The sequence below is a fragment of the Saimiri boliviensis genome, chromosome 13 (assembly GCF_048565385.1).
Source record: "Saimiri boliviensis isolate mSaiBol1 chromosome 13, mSaiBol1.pri, whole genome shotgun sequence".
NCBI classification, from domain to species: Eukaryota; Metazoa; Chordata; class Mammalia; order Primates; family Cebidae; genus Saimiri; species Saimiri boliviensis.
Genome location: NC_133461.1, coordinates 103149311 through 103170016, shown reverse-complemented (window position 1 = coordinate 103170016; position 20706 = coordinate 103149311). Strand labels below are relative to the sequence as shown.

Here is a 20706-nt window from a genome sequence, read left to right as displayed (position 1 = left end):
GCTCTGACATCCTGTACCAGATCTGCCCTCAGTGAGAATGAATGCTCTTTTTGCTACATTCAGACTTCAACAGCCTGCACTATGCCTCTGCCTCCTGCAGGTGACACATTCTCACCCTACTCTGGACCCTGTGGCTCCCTGCCTCCTGCACGTTGACACCTACGTTGCTCAGCGCCACCTAATGTCTTTTGGACTGAATTGCTTCAGAAGGGTTGAACAACAAGGGGAAGGGCCATGCAAGCAATGTCCACAGTTGATTTTTCTATTAAAATCTCCTTAGTATTCTTAGGTGTATTTATAAAAATAGAGATCATACAGGCAATTTAGATCCTGGAGTTTGGCCAATGATTTAAAAACTGTGAGAAATTAGTATGCAGCACAAGTATCCTGTAAATGCCCTTTGACCTTCAAGCAAGGCCATTACTTTGTATCCTTGATAATTTTCCTTAAGTAGTTAATACTGCCTGTTTTCAGTGTTCACTGCTTTACATGATCAGTCACACAGTTTCTGTGCCCAGTGGAGGCCTGCTCTAGCATTTGCAGTCTCCTTCTGGCCTTACATTTGTAATATTGGAACCTGGGTAGTTTTTGGCAGGGTGGTGGGAATGTGCCTTACTTATTAGCAAATATAGGATTGGCTTTGTTAGGATTGCAGGTATACAGGTAACTTTATGGTTTCAAAAATTTTTGTTCGATGTTATGTTACATTTCTATTATATATGTATGTATGCATAAATAGGTAAATAAGGTTCCTGACTGCAAATGAGATCTACTTTCTCTTTCCTAGGAAGAAAACAGTTCAGATTATTTTATTTTCTTCATGCCATCAAAAATATGTTGCCTTTTCTCCAAATTTACATTAATATCTGTAAAGAATGACTGTTACTACTTTTTCTTTCAGAGGCTCTAGGACAGATTGCACACATGGCCACACTTCTTATGCTCACATCCATTACTGCATCTAGACGGAAGTAGACCTGGAAGAGGAAACGCTGATCTAGCCCATAAACTCCTCAGAAGCAAGCATCATGCCTATTTACCACTGTGACTGTCTCCAGGCTCATGAATGAATGGGTAGATGAATAAATATGATATTGGTAAAGTGGCTTAGACATGCTGTGATTTCCATCCCTCTCTATTTACAGACAGCATGCCAGATATCTTATTTCCATTAAAAAAATCAAAAGCCTCTATATGAAATCAGAGTATTTCTGATCTACCATGAGAAATGGTAAACAGACTAGTCACCGACTATTTTAGGAATAAAAGATAATACACTACCTCTGCACTCGGTACACCCGAGTCCATGGAGGCACGAGGGCTAGGATCCGAGCCACCAATTCGACCAGGTCACTAGGAGAATAACTCTTATATCTTCCTGATTTCCAAAGCTCATAAAGCCCGGTCCCACGAATCACCAGGGTAGGATAGAGTTTCAGACCATCGGGACGGAAAGCAGGATTCTCGAAAAACTCCTGTGAATAGAGAACAGAAAATAACTTTTCCATTACTTACGCAGAGATCACCCTGGGTGAAATCTCAACCCTTGGGCAGCTTCTCTGGCACTCCTGGTGGGCCCTGGGGCAGCCTTTGCTTCTGACCGTCTGACCGGGTAGGGCATACAGACAGAACAGAAACTCCTTGTTTCTGTAGCCTCACTGGAGTCAAGTGGGTGTGTGTTGGACTGCACCAGGCCCTCACCATTCCAGCCTGTCCCCTCCCCAATCTCATCTCACGCCACCCCTAACCACCTGGTCTTTCCAATGCAAAGGCAGTTTCCTTTGCTTGGAAAGCTCATCCGTTTTTCTTCATGCAGCTCATCTGCAAGTCTCAGTTTGAATGCCACTTCTTTAGAGGAGCCCTTGTGATCTTCAAATACTAGCTATCCCACTTAAAAAAAAAAAATTCCACTGACCCCTCTATCACCTCTTTCTTATCATCATATGACAATCTATTCAATGTCTGCTTTCACCTCTAGAGTATAGCTTCCTTTAATAATGGAATATGTTTAACTGTTTAAGTATTTCGACAGTGTGACAGATCATCTGGCTTATAAAATTTAAATGTTTAATATAGGGGCCTTTAGAGGCATAGTTGGCTGATCCCTGGATATGACTATTTTGTCCTAAGGCCAACTGGCACCGTTCCTATCCTGGCTACACGTTGTCCATTTGTTATCTGGACACTGAGCAATACATCGAACTCATCACCTTTTGGTACAGTCATGTCTTATACTATGTCACCTGCTTTCTTTATCTTGGAACGTAGCTATGAGACACCAGGCATCCTCCTTTCCATGACTTTGCACTGATAATTTGCTCTAATCTTGTTTTGCATAATATATTTTGGAGAAATGAAAGTGGACTCACACAGTCCCCTCTCACTCCCACCTTGGCGGGAGTATCTACTCAGCTGGCCGGGCTGTATTTTGTAAACTGTAAAAATACGTTTTATCTTAGCCACGTTATTCTTACAAAGCTCTTCCTTGTTTAACTCGCTTTACAAAGAAATGTCACGATAGACTTTTCCATCTCTCATCGACATCTGTCACGTTTTTAAACGCTGTATTCTTCATATACTATTTTGTCTCAGATATCTTCTTCTGTAATTGTGTGATTTTCCTATAACATTTACATTTTAAAGAATCATTAGGCCTTTAATAAATATTCTGCAGCCAATCAGGCGCAGTGGCTCACACCTGTAATCCCAGCACTTTGGGAGGCCCAGGTGGGCAGATCACCTGAGGTTAGCAGTTGGGAGACCAGCCTGGCTGACAAGGTGAAACCCCACCTCTTATAAAAATACAAAAATTAGCCGAGCATGGTGGCAGTGCCTGTAATCCCAACTACTCAAGAGGCTGAGGCAGGAGAATCGCTTGAGGCTGGGAGGCGGAGGTTGCTGTGAGCTGACACTGTGCCACTGCACTGCAGCCTGGGCAACAGAGTGAGACTCTGTATCAAAAATAAATAAATAAATAAATAAATATTCTGCAGTCATTCCACAAAAAGCATGTATTGAAACCACTGTCCACCCAGTCTGAATCCACATTTGAACACAGGATTTCAGAAAAGTACTTCTGGGGCTTGTATAGTAAGTTTAGGAGACGTATAAGCTGATACATTCCTTTGGAAAGAATGAAAATTAATTGGTTCTCGATTTTCAGTTACACCAGAGAATTAAAACGTGTTTGTTTTCTTTCCCTCCAAAACCAGACTAAAGTAACAAGAAAGAATTTTTAAAAAAAATATAAATCCCAAAGAACATAGAGGACAAGAAAGGAGGCAAGAGACCCACGATGGCGACAAATTCTTCAAAGACAGAAAGTAGGAAGGCTTGTGAACGACTTTGCAAGTAAAGAAAACAGCAAAAGGAGACAGGAACGAAAGGCCTGCTGAATCACACTGAGAGTCCCAAAGAGGCTCACCGATCAGAGGTACCAAGAACTGGGCAGGATGGAGGAGAGACATGGAGATAAAAACAGGGGCACTGGATCAAGTGTGTACACAGAGGGATTTATCCATGAACCCTTAGCCTTTCCTGAACAGGCAGATAAGAAGGTTTAGTCCCTGGAGAAACTGGAAAGCCTCTGGGCTCCGAGATTCCGGGTACAAAGGAAGGTCTCGGCGAAGACCAAGGCTGAAAACAAGGAAAAGCCAGCACACTGACTGGTGGACTCTCTGCCCCACTCCCTGGATGTCAGCAACCAACTTCCTGAGATATACTCGGGCCACTCAGCCCAGAGCAGGAAGTTGGAGAGTTCATGTCTGGATGAATCAAATGGGCCTACATAAGAGTTCACGATACTGACATTCAGGAATCCCCTATAGAAAGGAAAGCTCATTGCTAAAAGAACATCATTCAGTGAGGCATGCCTGCAAGGTAGGCACACAGGCCTTGCCAACCGGTTTTTCACTCTTCAAAGCATAAGAAATTGCTTCTGATCATTTGGCGGAAGCTCATCATAAACTTGGGGAAAGCCTAGAGCATGAAGGGGGCCAACCAAAACAAAAAAGGCACTTGGAGGAAACAGAGGCACTGCATAAAGAAAAACAAAATGTATAAAAAATATCCGTAATACTTTTCTCCAGAGAGATAAGATACATTACATCCACAATGCAAGATCAAGGTGCTTTAACAAACTAAGAAACCAACTGTAGTGTTAAATTTCGCTTCTTTGAAGATTAATTACTTTGAGAACTTTTTGATAGGTTTATTGGTTATCTGAATGTTCTCTTTTGTGAAATGTTTGTTCAGGCTTTTTGCCCATTTTCCTACGCAGCTGTTTGCCTTTTCTCATCAAGTTCTAAAGATTATTTCTTTTCAAACAATTTAATTTGTAGAGAAGTTTTCTCTAAAGAGAACTCAGATTTTTCATTTTAGTTCCCTTCTGTTGCTCATTTACTAGGATGCAGTTAGAAAAGAAATATGATCCACTCATCTTCCCTGTGGGTTTCCCTGATAAGATTACAAACAAACAAATAAATCTGTTTACAAGAAGGGTTGTCTTTGCATTATTATTACTGAACTATTATTCCTTATGTTGAGTACACCAAGGAAAATACATACCGAGACTCAGCTATTTGCTATGACTTGCTACAGTATGAAACATACTACTAGGTTTTTCAAGAGCACTTAAACTTCATGAGTTCTGGCTATCCACTGGTCTCCCTAGGAGCTGTGCTAAAGAAATGTGTGTTTCAGGTGCGTTTTTGGCGTGGTGTCTGAGCACCTGGCTATTAGTTACTGAGGGAAGGATACTAGACTCGCAATCTATTACACTGCCAGTGCGGGGGAATTACGAACAGGGATATCTGTGAACTAATGTTATCGTATAAACAGGTCCTCAGGCGCAGTTCACCGGCTTAAATAATAAAAGTAAACTTCTTGCGAGGAAAGAATTATTAGCTTCACAAATAAGACATGGTGAACTGCGTTTTTCTAAGCAGAACGAATTAAAAGTACTTTAATAGATGAAGTAACTTGACAAATATTGTCATCATGTTCACTAAAAGGATCTCCCTAGAACACACTTGCCCAATCTGAGAATGAAGAAAAAACAAAAGGTCTGACCAATCTCATTTCCCACAACAAAGTTCACAAGGATTAAGAAACGGTGAGAGTTAACAACAACAATAAAACAAGCCAGAGTTAAAATTCAAAGAGCTGAAAGGCAGTTCTAAGCTTAGAAGCATTTGAAGAAGAAGAAGAAGAAGAAAAAAAAATCAATTTAATGAAAGCACAAGTAAAAGTTCAACATAGGTTAAGGAAAATATTTAAAACAAATTTTTTTTTTTAAAAATGAGTCTATAATCTCCTTACTTAAAAAGGTCATAGAAACTAATATTTATTACAAATATTCATATTCCAATAGAGTAATGAGTCAGAGGACACACAATTCCAAAATGATGAAAGAAATGTAATTAGTAAATACAAATTTGAAAAATCTATGATTTCAACTTCAAAATACAAAATGGCACTTTTATCGATCAAACTAGCCAAGAGTAAAATATTATATGTGCATATGTGTATATGCAAGTGTAAGTATATACAGAAAAAAATCAGAAGAGAATTATTTGGGGAGAAAAACTCTGCTGAAATGAGTATAAATTGTTATAACTCTCTGCAAAGCAACTTAGTAATACAGTGAGAATCTTAAAATGTTTCTACCTTTACTTGATAATCCTACTCCATGGAATTTATTGTGAACAGATAAACCTAAAGACTGCAGAAAGTTATACACATAAAGTCATTTGCCTGCAGCGTTTTTAAAAGAATATAAAAAAACCAGTAATTTCTTAAATTTTGAAAATCTTGCAAGGGGTTAAGCAAGGTATGACATATTGAATTAAAAAGACGTTTAAATATGTTAACATGTTAACAGAGACCAGGCTACAATATGGATAAATGTTTGTTATAATGTTACGTGAAAAAGTTATTAAAATAATGTCCTATGTCATATATATTTGTATGTCTGTGCTATATTTGCATAAACAAATTCACCCCGCCAAACAGCCTAAGCATAAAAAAATCTTGAAAAGAATCCATTACAATGTTAAGAGTGTCATCTGATGGGGCTGTGGGTGACGTCTCCTACCCTACTGTGTTTCTAATATTCTATAATAAGGATGTATTTCTTTAACAGTGAAAAACACCTTCACTAAACAAGCAACAAGAGCACACAGGGGATGAGAAACACGCAGAGGCATTCTGAATGTGCCTGGCTGAAGCCACACTTACTATGAACTGTTCGATGTCTCTTTCTAGTCCCACATTTGGCAGGTCAGGCATCATATGGGCCACCACTTTGAAACCGGAATCTTTAGCCAGGTGAAATGACTCACACACTGCCTTCACGGTGTGGCCCCTAAGGAAACAAAATCACTATCTGTTACACAAATAAATGGGTGACAAACTTAACACAAGGACCGGGGGGAAACAATCTCTGAGACAGGTAATGTAAGTTCCACTACCAAAATCATATGGCTGGAGGAAAAGACAGCTCAGAAAGTCATTTTTTACATCCCTGCCTCTCAGGACACTTGGAAGTAAATAACTTGATTTCTGAGATATGTCTCAGAAATTCCCTCACCATCTACTCAAAGTCTTAAAAGCAAAGGATTGGGGTCGCAAGAGTTAATGTGTATTGAAATTATTTGGTTTAGCATCACCAGTCAAAATAAGCTTATAAATGTAAATATTAAAATATATTAAATGTTAAATAATCTATATTATCTTTGTTTATGAATGTAAATATTAAAATATATTAAAAACAAGAATGAGCTCAAAACTGCGCAGAAACAGCAAGCTGCTATGTTCCTTCCTTTAAATATCTTGTGAAATTATTTGTAGACAGAGAGGAAGAGTGAAACCTATGACACAAAATAGATTTCACTGGTGGGTGTGGAGGGTCCTTAAAAAAACTGTAGAAACAGAGAATGAATAACTTAGTGACAAGACACAGTCATTTGGGGCCACATGGATAAAGAATGTTAACTTGGCATTCTAGAGGCACATCAAGCAAGAAACAAGTCCCAATAATAGTTTCGGGTAACTAGACTGAAGCCTTGTGGCAATCCTGCCACCAAGATGTTCCCACTCTCCGCAGAAGGATCCTAGAAACACTCCGAATGCTCCCATCCATTTCCATGGCTTCAATTTCTAATCTCTTTTTGCTAAGGACTTCCCAATTCCTAGGAGGAGGTCAGGCCTCTCTCCTGAATTCCAAACCCAAATAACCAACACTTTAAAGCAGCACTGTTTAAAATGATAGCCACTAGGCACATGTGATTATTAAAATTTAAATTTAGAAGCATTAAAATGGAAAATTCAGTGCAGGCACAGAACATTTTGATCACTGCTGAATCATCTATTGCCTAGCCGTGCTCTACAGCAAACCTTCAACTGGCTATTCTACAGGTATCTTAAACTTAGTAAAGCCAAAATGAAACCCGTGTTCTCTCCAAGCCTCCTTGACTTCCCATTCTCTCCTATCCTCATTTCCAATCAGTCACCAAGCACCACCATTCACTTGTTTCCAGGACATCAGTATTTCCTGCTTAATTTCTGTGACAGCCTCATACTGTCTCCCTTCCAGCTTGCTCTTCTCTGACCTGCCCCTTACACGGTAACTAAGCAATCTTTTTAAGCTGCAGATATGCTCCAGCACATTGTAGCTGTAAGCCTGCTGGTGGCTTGCTCCACTGGATTACTGCCCAGCCTCCCTGCACTGAAGAGTCAGGCCCCTAATAATGAGCCCCTCTGATTGCTTTCCAGCCTCACCACTACCTCACATTCTCAACAAACCAAGCCACTCCAAATTCCCCAAATGTGCCAGGCACTCCCATCTCTAGGAGTTTGTTCATATTTTCTTTTTGCCTAAAACAATCTTCCTCTACTGTACCTGACCAATTCAGACTCTTCCGTGAAGTCTCAGCTCAGATGTCGTATTCTTCAGAAAGCTTCCCCGTCCCCTCCATCTGCACAGGTGTCTCTCTACCACAGCCCCTGAAGGCTGCAGCACTCTACAGTTTCCCTCGTTGAAGCCTTTTCCCACATAAGAGCATCCTATTCAGTTACTCTTTCTTAATTAAGCATAATATCCATTAGATTCTTCCCCTGCTGAAAAATATTCAATGGATCTCTACTCCTTAAGGGGAAATTCCATTCTCCTCAGCCTGGCATTCCTCTTGGTTGTTTCTAAGATGCTACTCAGTGCCTGTCTCCCTAGTTCCCCTTTGCTTCCCTCTCCTGGCACACCACCACTATGTGTACCCAAATCCTACGGAATAAAGGGGCCTTTAACAATCAACTCGACACATCCGTCCTCCACAGCCCGCGGTGACCATTCTCAGTCAATCATCTCAGCTGCCTAAGACACTCTCAATTGTCTCCCCTGCTCCACTCATTTAGCAATTAACTGTGAAGTTCCTTATACAGTTAACCTTTCAGGCCGGGCGCGGTGGCTCAAGCCTGTAATCCCAGCACTTTGGGAGGCCGAGGCGGGTGGATCACAAGGTCGAGAGATCGAGACCAACCTGGTCAACATGGTGAAACCCCATCTCTACTAAAAATACAAAAAATAAGCTGGGCATGGTGGTGCGTGCCTGTAATCCCAGCTACTCAGGAGGCTGAGGCAGGAGAATTGCCTGAACCCTGGAGGCGGAGGTTGCGGTGAGCCGAGATTGTGCCATTGCACTCCAGCCTGGGTAACAAGAGCGAAATTCCGTCTCAAAAAAAAAAAAAAAAAAAAAAACCTTTCACAGGTATTTTCTTTTCGATCAAAAGATGTATTTCTAGAGGGAACATAACTTCTTATAGTTCTACCAACTCTTATTTCCTTCTTTCCTTGCACTCCCAAATTTCTCAACGTTTACAACCACGGCATCACCAAACTTTTGCCAGCTGGTATCTGCTCCACAAAAATGAATCTCTTAAACCTCACCCTGACGTCGTTTTCATTCAAACTCTTCGTTCTTCTCTCCTCGGCCTTCTCTCCTGCTTTAAACTACTGACCTCAAGTCCTCTCCCCTGCTTTCTATATGGACAAGGCTGCTCAGGACAAGAGGGAGCAAGATGGGCATGTTTATGGCCTGCTGGAAAAGAGTCAATAGAGAAAGACTGAAATGAGGGAAAGGAGGGATGGAATTAAGAGCACAGACAGAAGAAAGAACTTTGAAAAGGAGGAATTCCCACACCTCTTTCCCTAAGACTGGTCAGAAGGAAGAAAGGATGGGGATGAATGCAGAGAACGCTGGTGGAGACGGGGGAGTACCTGTGCAAGATCACCCGCCACCATCTTACCTGTTGGTGTCTCTGGCCACATCTTCATAAACGCTCTGCACCCCGATCTCCAGCCTTGTGCAGCCATACGTCAACATGTCACTTAAATGCCGCTTCATGCAATAATCTGGTCTGGTCTCAATAGTAATTCCGATACACTTTGTGAGGCTTCTCTCGGAATACCTGTAGAGAAAATCTAAAATAATAAACCTGATGCAGGTTTTAGGACATTACTCCCTCTCAAAAGACTGCCTTCTCTGTCTTTTTAGTATAAGATCACTAGTGGTTAAGAGTGTTCGCTCTAGAGCCAGACTGTCTGAGTTCAAATCTTGGCTCTGCTACTTCCTAACTATGCTAATGGGAATGGTATTAACCTCCTTGTGCTTCGGTTCCTTTATCTGCAAAATGAGGATAATATAGAATCTACACCTCATAGGACTGAAGTGACTGAGCTAGCATAATAATGTTATTATCATCATTATCACTATCATGCTCCTGCAGTAAGCTGCAACCATCATCTCCTTGGAAGCAGTGATTTCAACTGTGAAAACCTATTTTTCAATTCCTAGCGACCATTTTTCACAGAAGTGAAAACCATCTGCATTATTTATTTCCCACTCCATATTTTTGAGTCATTTTAAATGAAAGGGAAACAAGGGGGAGGGTAGGTGTAATGATTACAGTAATATTTCAGATGAAAGGTCTTCTGTATACACAGAAGTCTTTTCACTGAGTCTATTAAACTTAGCAATAATTTACAAAATTACATACCATTTTTGTCTTTTGCTAAAATCACATATCAGAGAGCACCATTTTAGATTCCAGCTGTTTGAGCTAGTGGCCTTAATGCTGGCCAAAGATGCAGAGAAGTAAGTCTCTTGCTAGGAGGGCTGGTGAAGTGAGGTCATAGGAGCTCGCATTTGCAGAGGCCGTTGTGGGCCAAGCTCTGTGTCATATACGCTAGTGCTGAATCCTCCCACCAGCTCTGTGAAGTGGGTCCTATTATCTCCATTTCACAGGTGATGAAACTGAAGTTGAAAAGGAGTAAACAGCTTGTTCAAGGGCACTGAGCTAATAAAATCAGAGTCAGAATCTGAAGTTGGGTCCATCTGACTTCAAAATCCTTGCTCTGTATTCCGGCTACCACACTGCTTAGACAACTCAGCGTGGACTCCAGATGTCTCTGCTTTTCAACGTCTCTCAATTCTAGTTTTGTTTTGTGTTGTTTTGTTTTGGATGTGGGCTCTCACTGTGTCGCCCAGTCTGGGTTCAAGTGATTCTTGTGCCTCAGCCTCTCAAGTAGCTGGGATTACAGGCACACGCCAGCAGGCCCAGCTAATTTTTTTGTATTTTTAGGAAGAACAGTGTTTCACCATGTTAGCCAGGCTGGTCTCAAACTCCTGACCTCAAATGATTCACCTGCCTTGGCCTCCCAAAGTGTGTGGATTACAAGTGTGAGCCACTGCAGCCAGCTAACATTTCTCAATTCTTAGAACCCAATAATTCTTCTCAGTGCACCCTTCTACAATGTTTTCAATTTTGGGGGGAGGATGAGAGAAGCCTTTTTTTAAAAAAACAATTTTGCCATTTATTTTCCTTCTTTCTGAAGAAGTTCATCGCTCTTTACTGAAAGGCAAAAATCATAAAATTTCTGTAATTTTTATAACTAATTCCATGAGGTTCACTCTTTCTTTCTTAATTGTCAGTAATACTGACTTATTTGTTGCTAAGAGTAATTATTAAGAAAACTAAGAATCACTGATCTAGAGGACAAATTCTGAAGTCTTCACTGTGGACATTCAAACTCTTCTGCACTGTTTATTTCTGTATTCCACGAGGTTTTAGGTAGAATTACCAGAGGCAACGGGACTAAAGGTGAACAACTGGTCCAAAGTCACTAAAAGCTGAACTATGAGACAGAAAAGGGCTCAGATCTTATCAAATCCTGCCTAAGACAGGATTCAAACTGATTTGGCTTCCCTGAAACAACAGAATCATCGGGTCCTGTGCCTTTCCAACAGGTGGGCACCAAGGCATGCAGTAACAGGAGGTTCCTGCTGCCACAGGCGAGACATGACACACCTTCCCCTCCAGCATATGGAGGAGGCAAACCATACAGAGGCTGAAAACAAAAACAAAACAAAAAAAACAAAACAAAACAAAAAAAAACCCAGAAACAGAAAGCTCTAAATGATGATGTTTTTAAAAGTCAATGAGAATATCCTAGAATGAGGCATTCCAAAATTGTACCATAAACCCTCCTATTAATTGGTATTTTTTTAAAAAACCTGCAGTATTTCTTCTAAGTGATACCATTAAGTTAGCAAGCGTAGGGGCGTAATAGTAGCTTACATCACTGGGAAAAACCAGAGGGTAGGCAATTACACAAATGGGAATTTCTGCAAAGCAAAGAGAAAACCTATTAGCTAGTCTTTCTATTGCTCAGAGTGTCAAGGGCCCCATCAAGGGCATACTGTGGGCACTGCTGCACGAGGCCTCTTTCCAAGTCATCAGAATATAGTGCAGCCCGTAGAAGGAAACCCTATTGTCAAATAATAATTTAACTCCATTTCAAAAATGTCTTTCCTCAGGGAGGAAAAGTCATTACCTTTTGCAGCAACAAAAATGGAGGAAGAAAAAAAACAACTCAAGTTTTGAAAACTCAATATTCTATATTTATAAAAAGGCTTTCACTGCATTTCCTCTTTCCAGAATTATATTTTCATTTGAAAAGCAATTAAACAAAAATTTGTATCAATATGAATAACAAAATGAAGGGAATCCTAAGGAGCAGCCTAAACAAGAGTATATGGTAATTTTCCCCATCAGCTCACTGTATTCTCATGAGGATTTTTTAATATTATACCTAATCCTACATCTCACTAAATCTCATTTTTCATTTAACAGAGATGCAAACATATCAACATAACTGTTCTTTAATATGTGTATATGCACATACAGGTGTTCAACTTATCTGAGCTGATATTTTATGGCCTGCTATTAATATAATCCCCCGTATTATTTAGGTCGCTATCCAATAGTGCCATTTAGCCATCCAAAAGAAGAGTTCTCCTTCAGTACCTAGTTCAACTCCCATACCTCCTGGGGGCTACAAGTCCTTCCGCACGCAAGAACTCTGTCAGCTTCTCAGAGACAAAGCCAGGATTCAAAAGGGATCCTTTGATTCCAATTCCACTGCTCTTGTTGTGGTATTACAGGTTCATTTTAAGCCTGAACAGCCCAATGATGTGGGCTCTCTTGAATCCTATGCTTTTCTGTATGCCATAGGAGTGGCATCAGCTATAAAAGATGCTAATGTTCTCTGTGAAGCATAGCTGAAGCCAAAAACCTTATGTTGACAGAACTTTTAAAAGCTGTAGTGCAGGGGTGAAGAGAAATGGAACGATAACCCAGGAATTTAAAAGCAAACAAAAACCAAATGCTACCAGCCTTCAAAACAGCTTAAATGCACTTCTCAGTCCATGACATCTTCCCAGAACCCCTCCACCCTCAGCAAGATCTGAGTGCTCCCATTCCTAAAGCACCCTGTCTACACTACAAGCAGTCTGCCTTGTTATTTGTGGTATCTGTCTCTCCATCTGGACAGGAAGCCCCTGAAACCTGGCAGGCTCAAACAAACACATCTACAGGCTAACAGTCTTCAACACTAAAAATTCTCCCTTGGTTAAAGAAATTACAAATTTGAAGAAGGAATAAACGAATTAAGCATAACTGGGAACACAGGAGGTCTCTCTTCACTCTCACAGCAGCCTCCAGATAAATCTACCAGTTACCTTCCTCTTGCAAAAAGTTAACCTTAGAAGGTGCCTAGCAGTAGGCCAGACATTCTTCAGAAAGTAAAAATATAATAGTTCTTGTCCCAGACATGCTTAACAATCTAGCTGGGGGGATAAGACATAAAGAAAAAAAATAAAAGGAACGACTACAGAACAAAAAGCTAGAAGTGGCAGAAATATAAATAGATTATTTCTTGGGAAGCAACTTTTATTTCTGGAAAGAAGAAAGTGGCATTTTACAAAAGCACTATCTATTATTACCATGCCCTTGCACTAAGGGCCCTTCCAGGGGGACGCTGATGGAAGGAAGACAGCACACTGATTCTGAAGTCTCTTCATTATCTTCTGGAAACTATCTTTTGTTTCACTCTAAGAAGCTGTGGTATCGAAGAGGGCACCTCTCATAACTAGTAATTCGTGGCAGCTCCTCTTTCAAAAGCTCTGTCCTTACCGCAACCAGACGTGCCTGATGCTTGCTGAAACACTCACAAGAGCTCAAGGCTCAGGTTCCTGAAAGACTTACAGAATATTCCCTGTGTGGACATCCCACAACCTCATACTCAACCTCCTTAAACCAGATTGCAAAGTAAATAACGGTACAGGAAAGAAATCCTCATTTTTGTTAGTCACAACATACAATCTCTTCTCTATCTACAGTCCGAAAACAAGTCAGTGAAATTACCCACTTCTTTGAACAGCCAAAGATTTGTTTGAATTGTCGATAACACCTCGAGTTATTAGTGTAATTCCTTGGCAGCAGCGCCATGAACAAGTTCTTCTTTTGAACTACTACTACAGTATCTTGAAAATACCTCAATAAAACTTGAAGTTCTGCCCAGTGCTGTGTTACTGATACTCTAGACTTGAGTTGGATGTTTGATGTGTTTCAGGATTTAAAAATAACGATTTCTCCAATCTTTTTTTGAGATGGTAGTCGAGTCTACTTCCTCGATACTGGTGGCTATGTTATGAGGTTCTACAAATTAACCACTGCCCAACAAAAAATAAAGTAACAAAGAACAGAATTTTGATTTAAAAATGAGTACTATCCATGAAAAACCAACCTGGTGCACTGTAGCTGACAGACTAATCAAAGACCCTTGTGCCCTAGCACATTAGCTGACAGCACTTAAGATATAGAGAAACAACCTATAACATTTTGTTTGGAGTTTGATTCTTTTTTTGGCTGACAAACACTATCATTTTGTAGTCCCCTCATCTAGTTAAAGAACCAGCAGTAACACATTATTAATAGAAAAGAAAAAAAAAATCACAGATACTGCATTCTTCTAGTATGATATCCACATCAAAATTTAGGGGCTATATACATAAAAACATTATAGAAAATGCTTGTCAGAAAGTGACTGCTAAGTGAAGAATAACTTATAAACATATCTTTTACATAAAAATTATCATTCCATTAGAAAGCTGCAAATCATAAATGACAGAGAAAGGTGTAATTTTAGAAATAATCTAGTCCTATCTCCTCATTTTTATAGATGAGAAAACTAAACCACACACACAAAGTGAGTGGATTAAACCAGGCAATAATGCAAAACAAGAATATAAATAAGTCTGGAGGCTGTGTCTGGTGATTCTTAAGGGATAGTTCTTTCCAACACATTCACTTAGCATTTACGAAGTACCAGAATTCTATGTTTAAGACATTGTACTAGATACAAGGAGTCCTCTCCCTTTCTCTTAAGAAGATGTTGCCTATTAAAGGATATAGGAAAAATACATTATAAAGAATTAGACCACAATAGTATTCATTACAACTATTATTCTTGGCTACTGAAAACCAAAATGAGGAGATGATTAAACTGGTAGATGTAAATCCAACCGTCAACTTAAACGGACGTATCAATAATTATATCAAGTGTTAACAGACTAAACACTCCAATTAAAAGGCAGACATAATCAAAATGGATTAAAAAAAAGAAAAACAAGACCCAATTACTGTAGACTTCTGTCTAAAGCAATGCACTTTCAAGATAAGGATCCATATGAGTGGAAAGCAAATGAATGAAAAAGATAACACAAAGGGCAAACAGTAAGCACGTGAGGCTGCGACGGCTCAGTTAACGCCAAGTCAACTGCAAGACCAAGGGTGAAGAAGGACATCTCATGACGATAAAGAGGTAATTTCATAACGGTGAAAAGCTCACACACCAGGAAAACATAGCAATCATAGATGTGCACGCAACTAGTAACATTTTCAAAATATATTAAGTAAAAATTAATATAACTGAAGAGAGACATTGAGAGTTCCTCACTCATAGAGATTTCAATCTCTTAGCAATGGACACAACTACAAAAGAATAAAAAATGAAACCCACCTCAACACCACTACCAACCACCTTGGTTTCACTCATATTTATAGAACATGACACCCTGCAACTAAGAATACACATTCTTTACAAATACACATGGCATGTTTACCGAGAGAACCACATATGCTGGGCCATAAAACAAGTCTCAATGAATTTTAAAACACTGAAATTACACAAAATAGGTTCTTTGGCAAAAATGAAAATAAATTAGAAATTAGTAAGATATCAAGAAAAATCTCATTGTATGGAAATTTGGAAATTAAACACCCCATTCCTATACATTCCATGGATCAAAAATATATATATATAAGGTATTGAGAAATATTTTGAATTGAATAATAATTAAAACACAACGTATCAGAATGTGTGGGATTCAGCTAAAGCAGTGCTTTGAGAAATACACTTACATGAGAAAAGAAAAAAGGTCTAAAATGATGGCCAGGCTTTTTGTTTTGTTTTTTTCCAAGAAGGAGTTTCACTCTGTCACCTAGGCTGGAGTGCAGTGGTATGAGGCTCACTGGAACCTCCACCTCCCAATTTCAAGTGGTTCTTCTGCCTCAGCCTCCCCAGGGGCTGGGATTACAGGTGTGCACCACTACACCCAGCTAATTTTTGTATTTTTAGTAGAGATGGGGTTTCACCATGTTGGTCAGGCTGGTCTCAAACTCTTGACCTCAGGTGATTTGCCTACTTTGGCTGGGAATATAGGCGTCAGCCGCCATGTCCAGCCAAACTTTTTTTTTTTTTTTTTTTTTTTTTGAGATGCAGTTTTGCTCTTACTGCCCAGGCTGGAGTGCAATGGCGCAATCTGGGCTCATTGCAACCTTCACCTCCTGGGTTCAAGCGATTCTCCTGTCTCAGCCTCCTGACTAGCTGGGATTACAGGTGAGCACCACCATGCCCAGCTAATATTAGTATTTTTAGTAGAGAAGGGGTTTCATAATATTGGTCAGGCTGGTCTCAACCTCCTGATTCCAGGTGATCCACCTGACCTGGCCTCCCAAAGTGCTGGGATTACAGGTGTGAGCCACAGCACCTGGCCCCAGCCAAGCTTTTATAATTTAAGTTACTAGAAAAAGACAAGCAATATAAACCAAAAGAAGGTAGAATAAAAATAAAAGCAGAAGTCTACAGAGTAGAGGAAATAAAACCAAAAGCTACTTCTTTGAAAAGAACAGTAAAACTGATAAACCCCTAATCAGTATAAACAAGAAAAAAAGAGAGAACACAGATGATGAGTATCAGGGTTGAAACAAGGCTGAACACTAAGATCCCACAGACGTTAAAAGCCTAATAAGGATATATGAACAACATAATACCAAAATGTTAGACGAAATGAATGAAACAGACAAATTCCTTGGAAAGCATAACTTACTAAAATGGACACAGATGAAACAGAAAATATGAATATATCTATTAAATGAACTGAATTATCTAAATTATCTAATTAATTATCTGTATCTATTAAATGAACTGAATTAATTATCTAAAATCCTTCCATGAAGAAAATTCTAGCCCCATATAGTTTCACTGGTGAGTTCTAGCAAACACTCAAGGAAGAAATTACATTCATCTTACATTAACTCTTTCAGAAAATAGGGGAGGGAACAACACATCCTTACTTGTTTTGTGAAGCCTGCCTTACACTAATACCAACAACTAATACCTGACAACAAAATTACAAAAAAAGAAAACTACAGACCACCACCCCTTATGAACAGATACAAAAATCCTCTATGAAGTATTAGCAAGTTGAATCCAACAATATGTAAAGATGATGATACATTATGACCAAACAGGGTTTATCCTAGGAATGTGAGGTTTAACGTTAAGAAAAATCAATCAAATGATTCATATTATCACAATGGGGGAAAATCATATGACCCTTTAAATAGATGCAGAGAAAGCATCAGATAACTGAGTCAATGATAAAACCTCTCAATAAACGTATTCAATCTAATAGAGGTATCTACAAAAAAACTATAAGCAACACTGCACTTAATATTGAAATAAAAATGTTTTCCTTGTATGACTGTAAACAAGACAAAGAGGCCCACTCTCACCACTGCTGTTTAACTGAAGGTCCTAGGCAGCGCAGTAAGGCAAGAGAAAGAAAAGCATACAGATCCAAAAGGGAAAAAATAAAATGCACTGTATATTGTTTAGGAAGTAAATATTAATGGATTTACAAAAATAACTTTTTGAATAGTGAATGTGGTAAGGTCTTATGATATAACATTAATATATACAAATCGGCTGGACATGGTGGTTTAGGCCTGTAATCCCAGCACTTTGGGAGGCTGAGGTCAAGAGACCGAGACCATCCTGGCCAACATGGTGAAACCTTGTCTCTACTAAAAAGACAAAAATTAGCTGGGCAAGGTGGCACGTGCCTGTAATCCCAGCTACTCACTCAGGAGGCTGAGGTACAAGAATCGCTTCAACCCGGGAGGTGGAGGTTATAGTCGGCTGAGATCATGCCATTGCACTCCTGACTGGTGACAGAGCAAGACTGTGTCTCAAATAAAAAAAGAAAAAAAAAAAACACAACTGTATATTTGTTAGCAGAAATTTACAGCCAGGCATGGTGTGGCTCATGACTGTAATCCCGGCATTCTGCAAGGCCAAAGTGGGTGGATCACCTGAAGCTGGGAGTTTGAGACCAGCCTGGTCATCAAAGGGAAACCCCAATCTCTACCAAAAATTAAAAATTAGCTGGGCATGGTGGCAGATGCCTGCAATCCCAGCTACTTGGAAGGCTGAGGCAGGAAAATGGCTTGAACCCAGGAGGTCGAGGTTGTAGTGAGCTGAAATCACATCACCGCACTCCAGCCTGGGCTGGACAGTTTGAGACTCTGATTCAAAATAATAATAATAAAATAAAATTTAAAAATTAAATTTGTATTTACTATAGCACCACAACACATACAAATATTTTGGAAATTTTTTTACAAAAGGCTTACAAAATCTCTACAATGAAGACTGCCAAGAGAAATTAAAAACATACGTACACAAGGACAGATATTATGTTCATGAATTGGAAGATGCAATAAATTGTCAATTCTTTCCATTGTTCTATAGTCTTAACACAATTCCAAATCCATTACACTTTTTAATAGACATTGGCCAGCTGATCCTAATTTTACACAGAAATGCAAAGGACCTAGAATTTCTAAAGCAATCATGAAAAACAATTACAAAGTTGGAAGACTCATGCTACTTGACTGTAAGATACATATGCCAAAAAGCCACAGTAATCAAAACAGTGTGGTACTGGCATAAGGACCGAAAAACAGATCAATGAAACAAAAAAGGGCCCAGCCTCACATCTATAGAGTCCTTCGATTTTTTAACACAGGTGTGATATAATCCAAATGGCAAAGGAGTTTTTAAAGAAGTGATGTTAAAGCAACTAGATGTCTATATGGAAACAAAGGAACGTTGATTCCCACCTCATATTACACATAAGAATTAATTCAAGATGGAACATAAACCTGTATGTGAAACCTAAAAAGAGGGAAGTACCTTTGTGCCTTGGGAACGTGCAATGGTTTATTAGAGACACTATGGAAAAGCAATAACCATTGCTGAATTAGACTTTATCAAAAAATAATTTGGCTAAAAGATACCATTAATATAACAAATACCCAAACTGCAGACTGAGTTTTCATATTTACAAAATATAGAGCTGACAAAGAACCGGCAGCTAGGATATACAAACACTCAAGAAGAAATGGGCAGAAGATTTTAACAGATACTTCACAAAGGAAAGATACTCAAATAGCATAAGCACATACTCAAGTGTTCAACATCGTTACTCATCAGGAAAAAGCAAATTAAAACCACGAGATGCCATTATACACCCACTAGAATGGCTAAAATTAAAAAGACTGACAACACCATATGTTGGTGAGGATGTGGTGCAACCAAATGCTCGCACACTATTGGTGGGAGTACAAATAGTAGAGCCATTTTGGGAAAATGACTGGCAGTTTCTGGTAAAACTAAACTTATATAGCAATTCTACGTCTATTTATTCCCCAAGGGAAATAAATACATATAGCCACAAAAAGACTTATACAAGAATGCACACTGAAGTTTTATTCATAATTGCCACAAATGAAATAGCTCAGGCATCTATCAATAGAAGGATGGTAAACAAACTGTGATCTCTGCATACAATGGAATACTACTCAGCACTAAATAGGTAAAAACTCATGAACCACCCAACAACATGGATAAATCTCAAAACAGTAGGCTCAGTGAAAGAGGCCTTATGCAAAAGAGTATGCTATATGGTTCCATTTTGACGTTCTAGAATAGACAAAACTAATCTGTGATGGGGAAAAAAATAAGAAGAACGGCTGCCTCTGGGAGGCACAGGGGAGGATTTACCAGGAAGAGGGATGTGTGAACTTCCTGGGATGACAGTGACAGTCTGTATCTTAATAAGACTTTGTAGCACAGGTACATGCATTTTCCAAAAATAACCAAATGGTATACTGAAGATATGTATGTTTCACATAAATATATTATGCTACAAGTTGTTTTGTACTACATGTAAATTTCCTGAAACGGTGCAAACAGTGAACACTAGTCAGTGATATGCATGATGAAGTATCTGGGGAGAAGTGTACTGAAGCATACAACTCTGAAATGCACCAAAAAAGAGAGCAAGCACGTGCTAGAGACTGATGAATGGATAGTGGACCTGACAGATACATGATAAAGCAAGTATTGTAGAATCCAGGTGATGGGTATGTGGATGGTCATTAAAAACTGTTTAATCTGTGTTTCTTGCAAATAAAATGCAGAAAGAAAAGCAGTATCAACTCTCTTAAGGTGACTACAACTGTATCCTAGGCTCTCCACCCAATGTTAAGGATCCTGGTTATGTTCGATACAATGAACCCCCAGTTTCTCTTCAAAGAGTCACTGTATGTTTCAGCTCTTATTCTCTATTTTAAAGTTTAACTTCCTCGTAGTTTAAGTAAACAACCTTTTCTACCAGTTCTATCAGTAGCTCACATCTGTTTCCCCGGTCCCCTACCCCATCCGGACTCACTCCAGTCACCTGCTCTGACCCCTGACTATCTGCTCTGACCTGCCCATAACCATCCTTTCCGCCAAACTACCCACCCCACCACTCCAGCTCATACGCCTGCTCCCTTTAAAACAGCCAATCAGGATTAGTCTAGACTGTGCAGTCTAACCCTAGCCAACAGGGGAACGGCACAGCAGTAGAGGCAACCCGCCATCAGGCATAAGTACCCTTTTCCCTCCCTCATCCAGGTGTG

At 39.5% G+C, this 20706-nt stretch overlaps 1 protein-coding gene across 4 annotated transcripts in view; it reads right to left on the bottom strand.

Moving 5' to 3' along the window:
• ELP3 (elongator acetyltransferase complex subunit 3) overlaps positions 1–20706 on the bottom strand; it is a 99337-nt gene that overhangs the window by 53690 nt on the left and 24941 nt on the right. For all 4 annotated transcript variants that reach the window (XM_003937211.3, XM_010347781.3, XM_074384108.1 and 1 more), the window contains 3 exons: positions 9301–9462; positions 6238–6364; positions 1282–1475 (listed from right to left, as the gene is read on the bottom strand). In XM_003937211.3, the coding sequence (XP_003937260.1) occupies positions 1282–1475; positions 6238–6364; positions 9301–9462 (483 nt within the window). The remainder of the gene's footprint in view (positions 1–1281; positions 1476–6237; positions 6365–9300; positions 9463–20706) is intronic.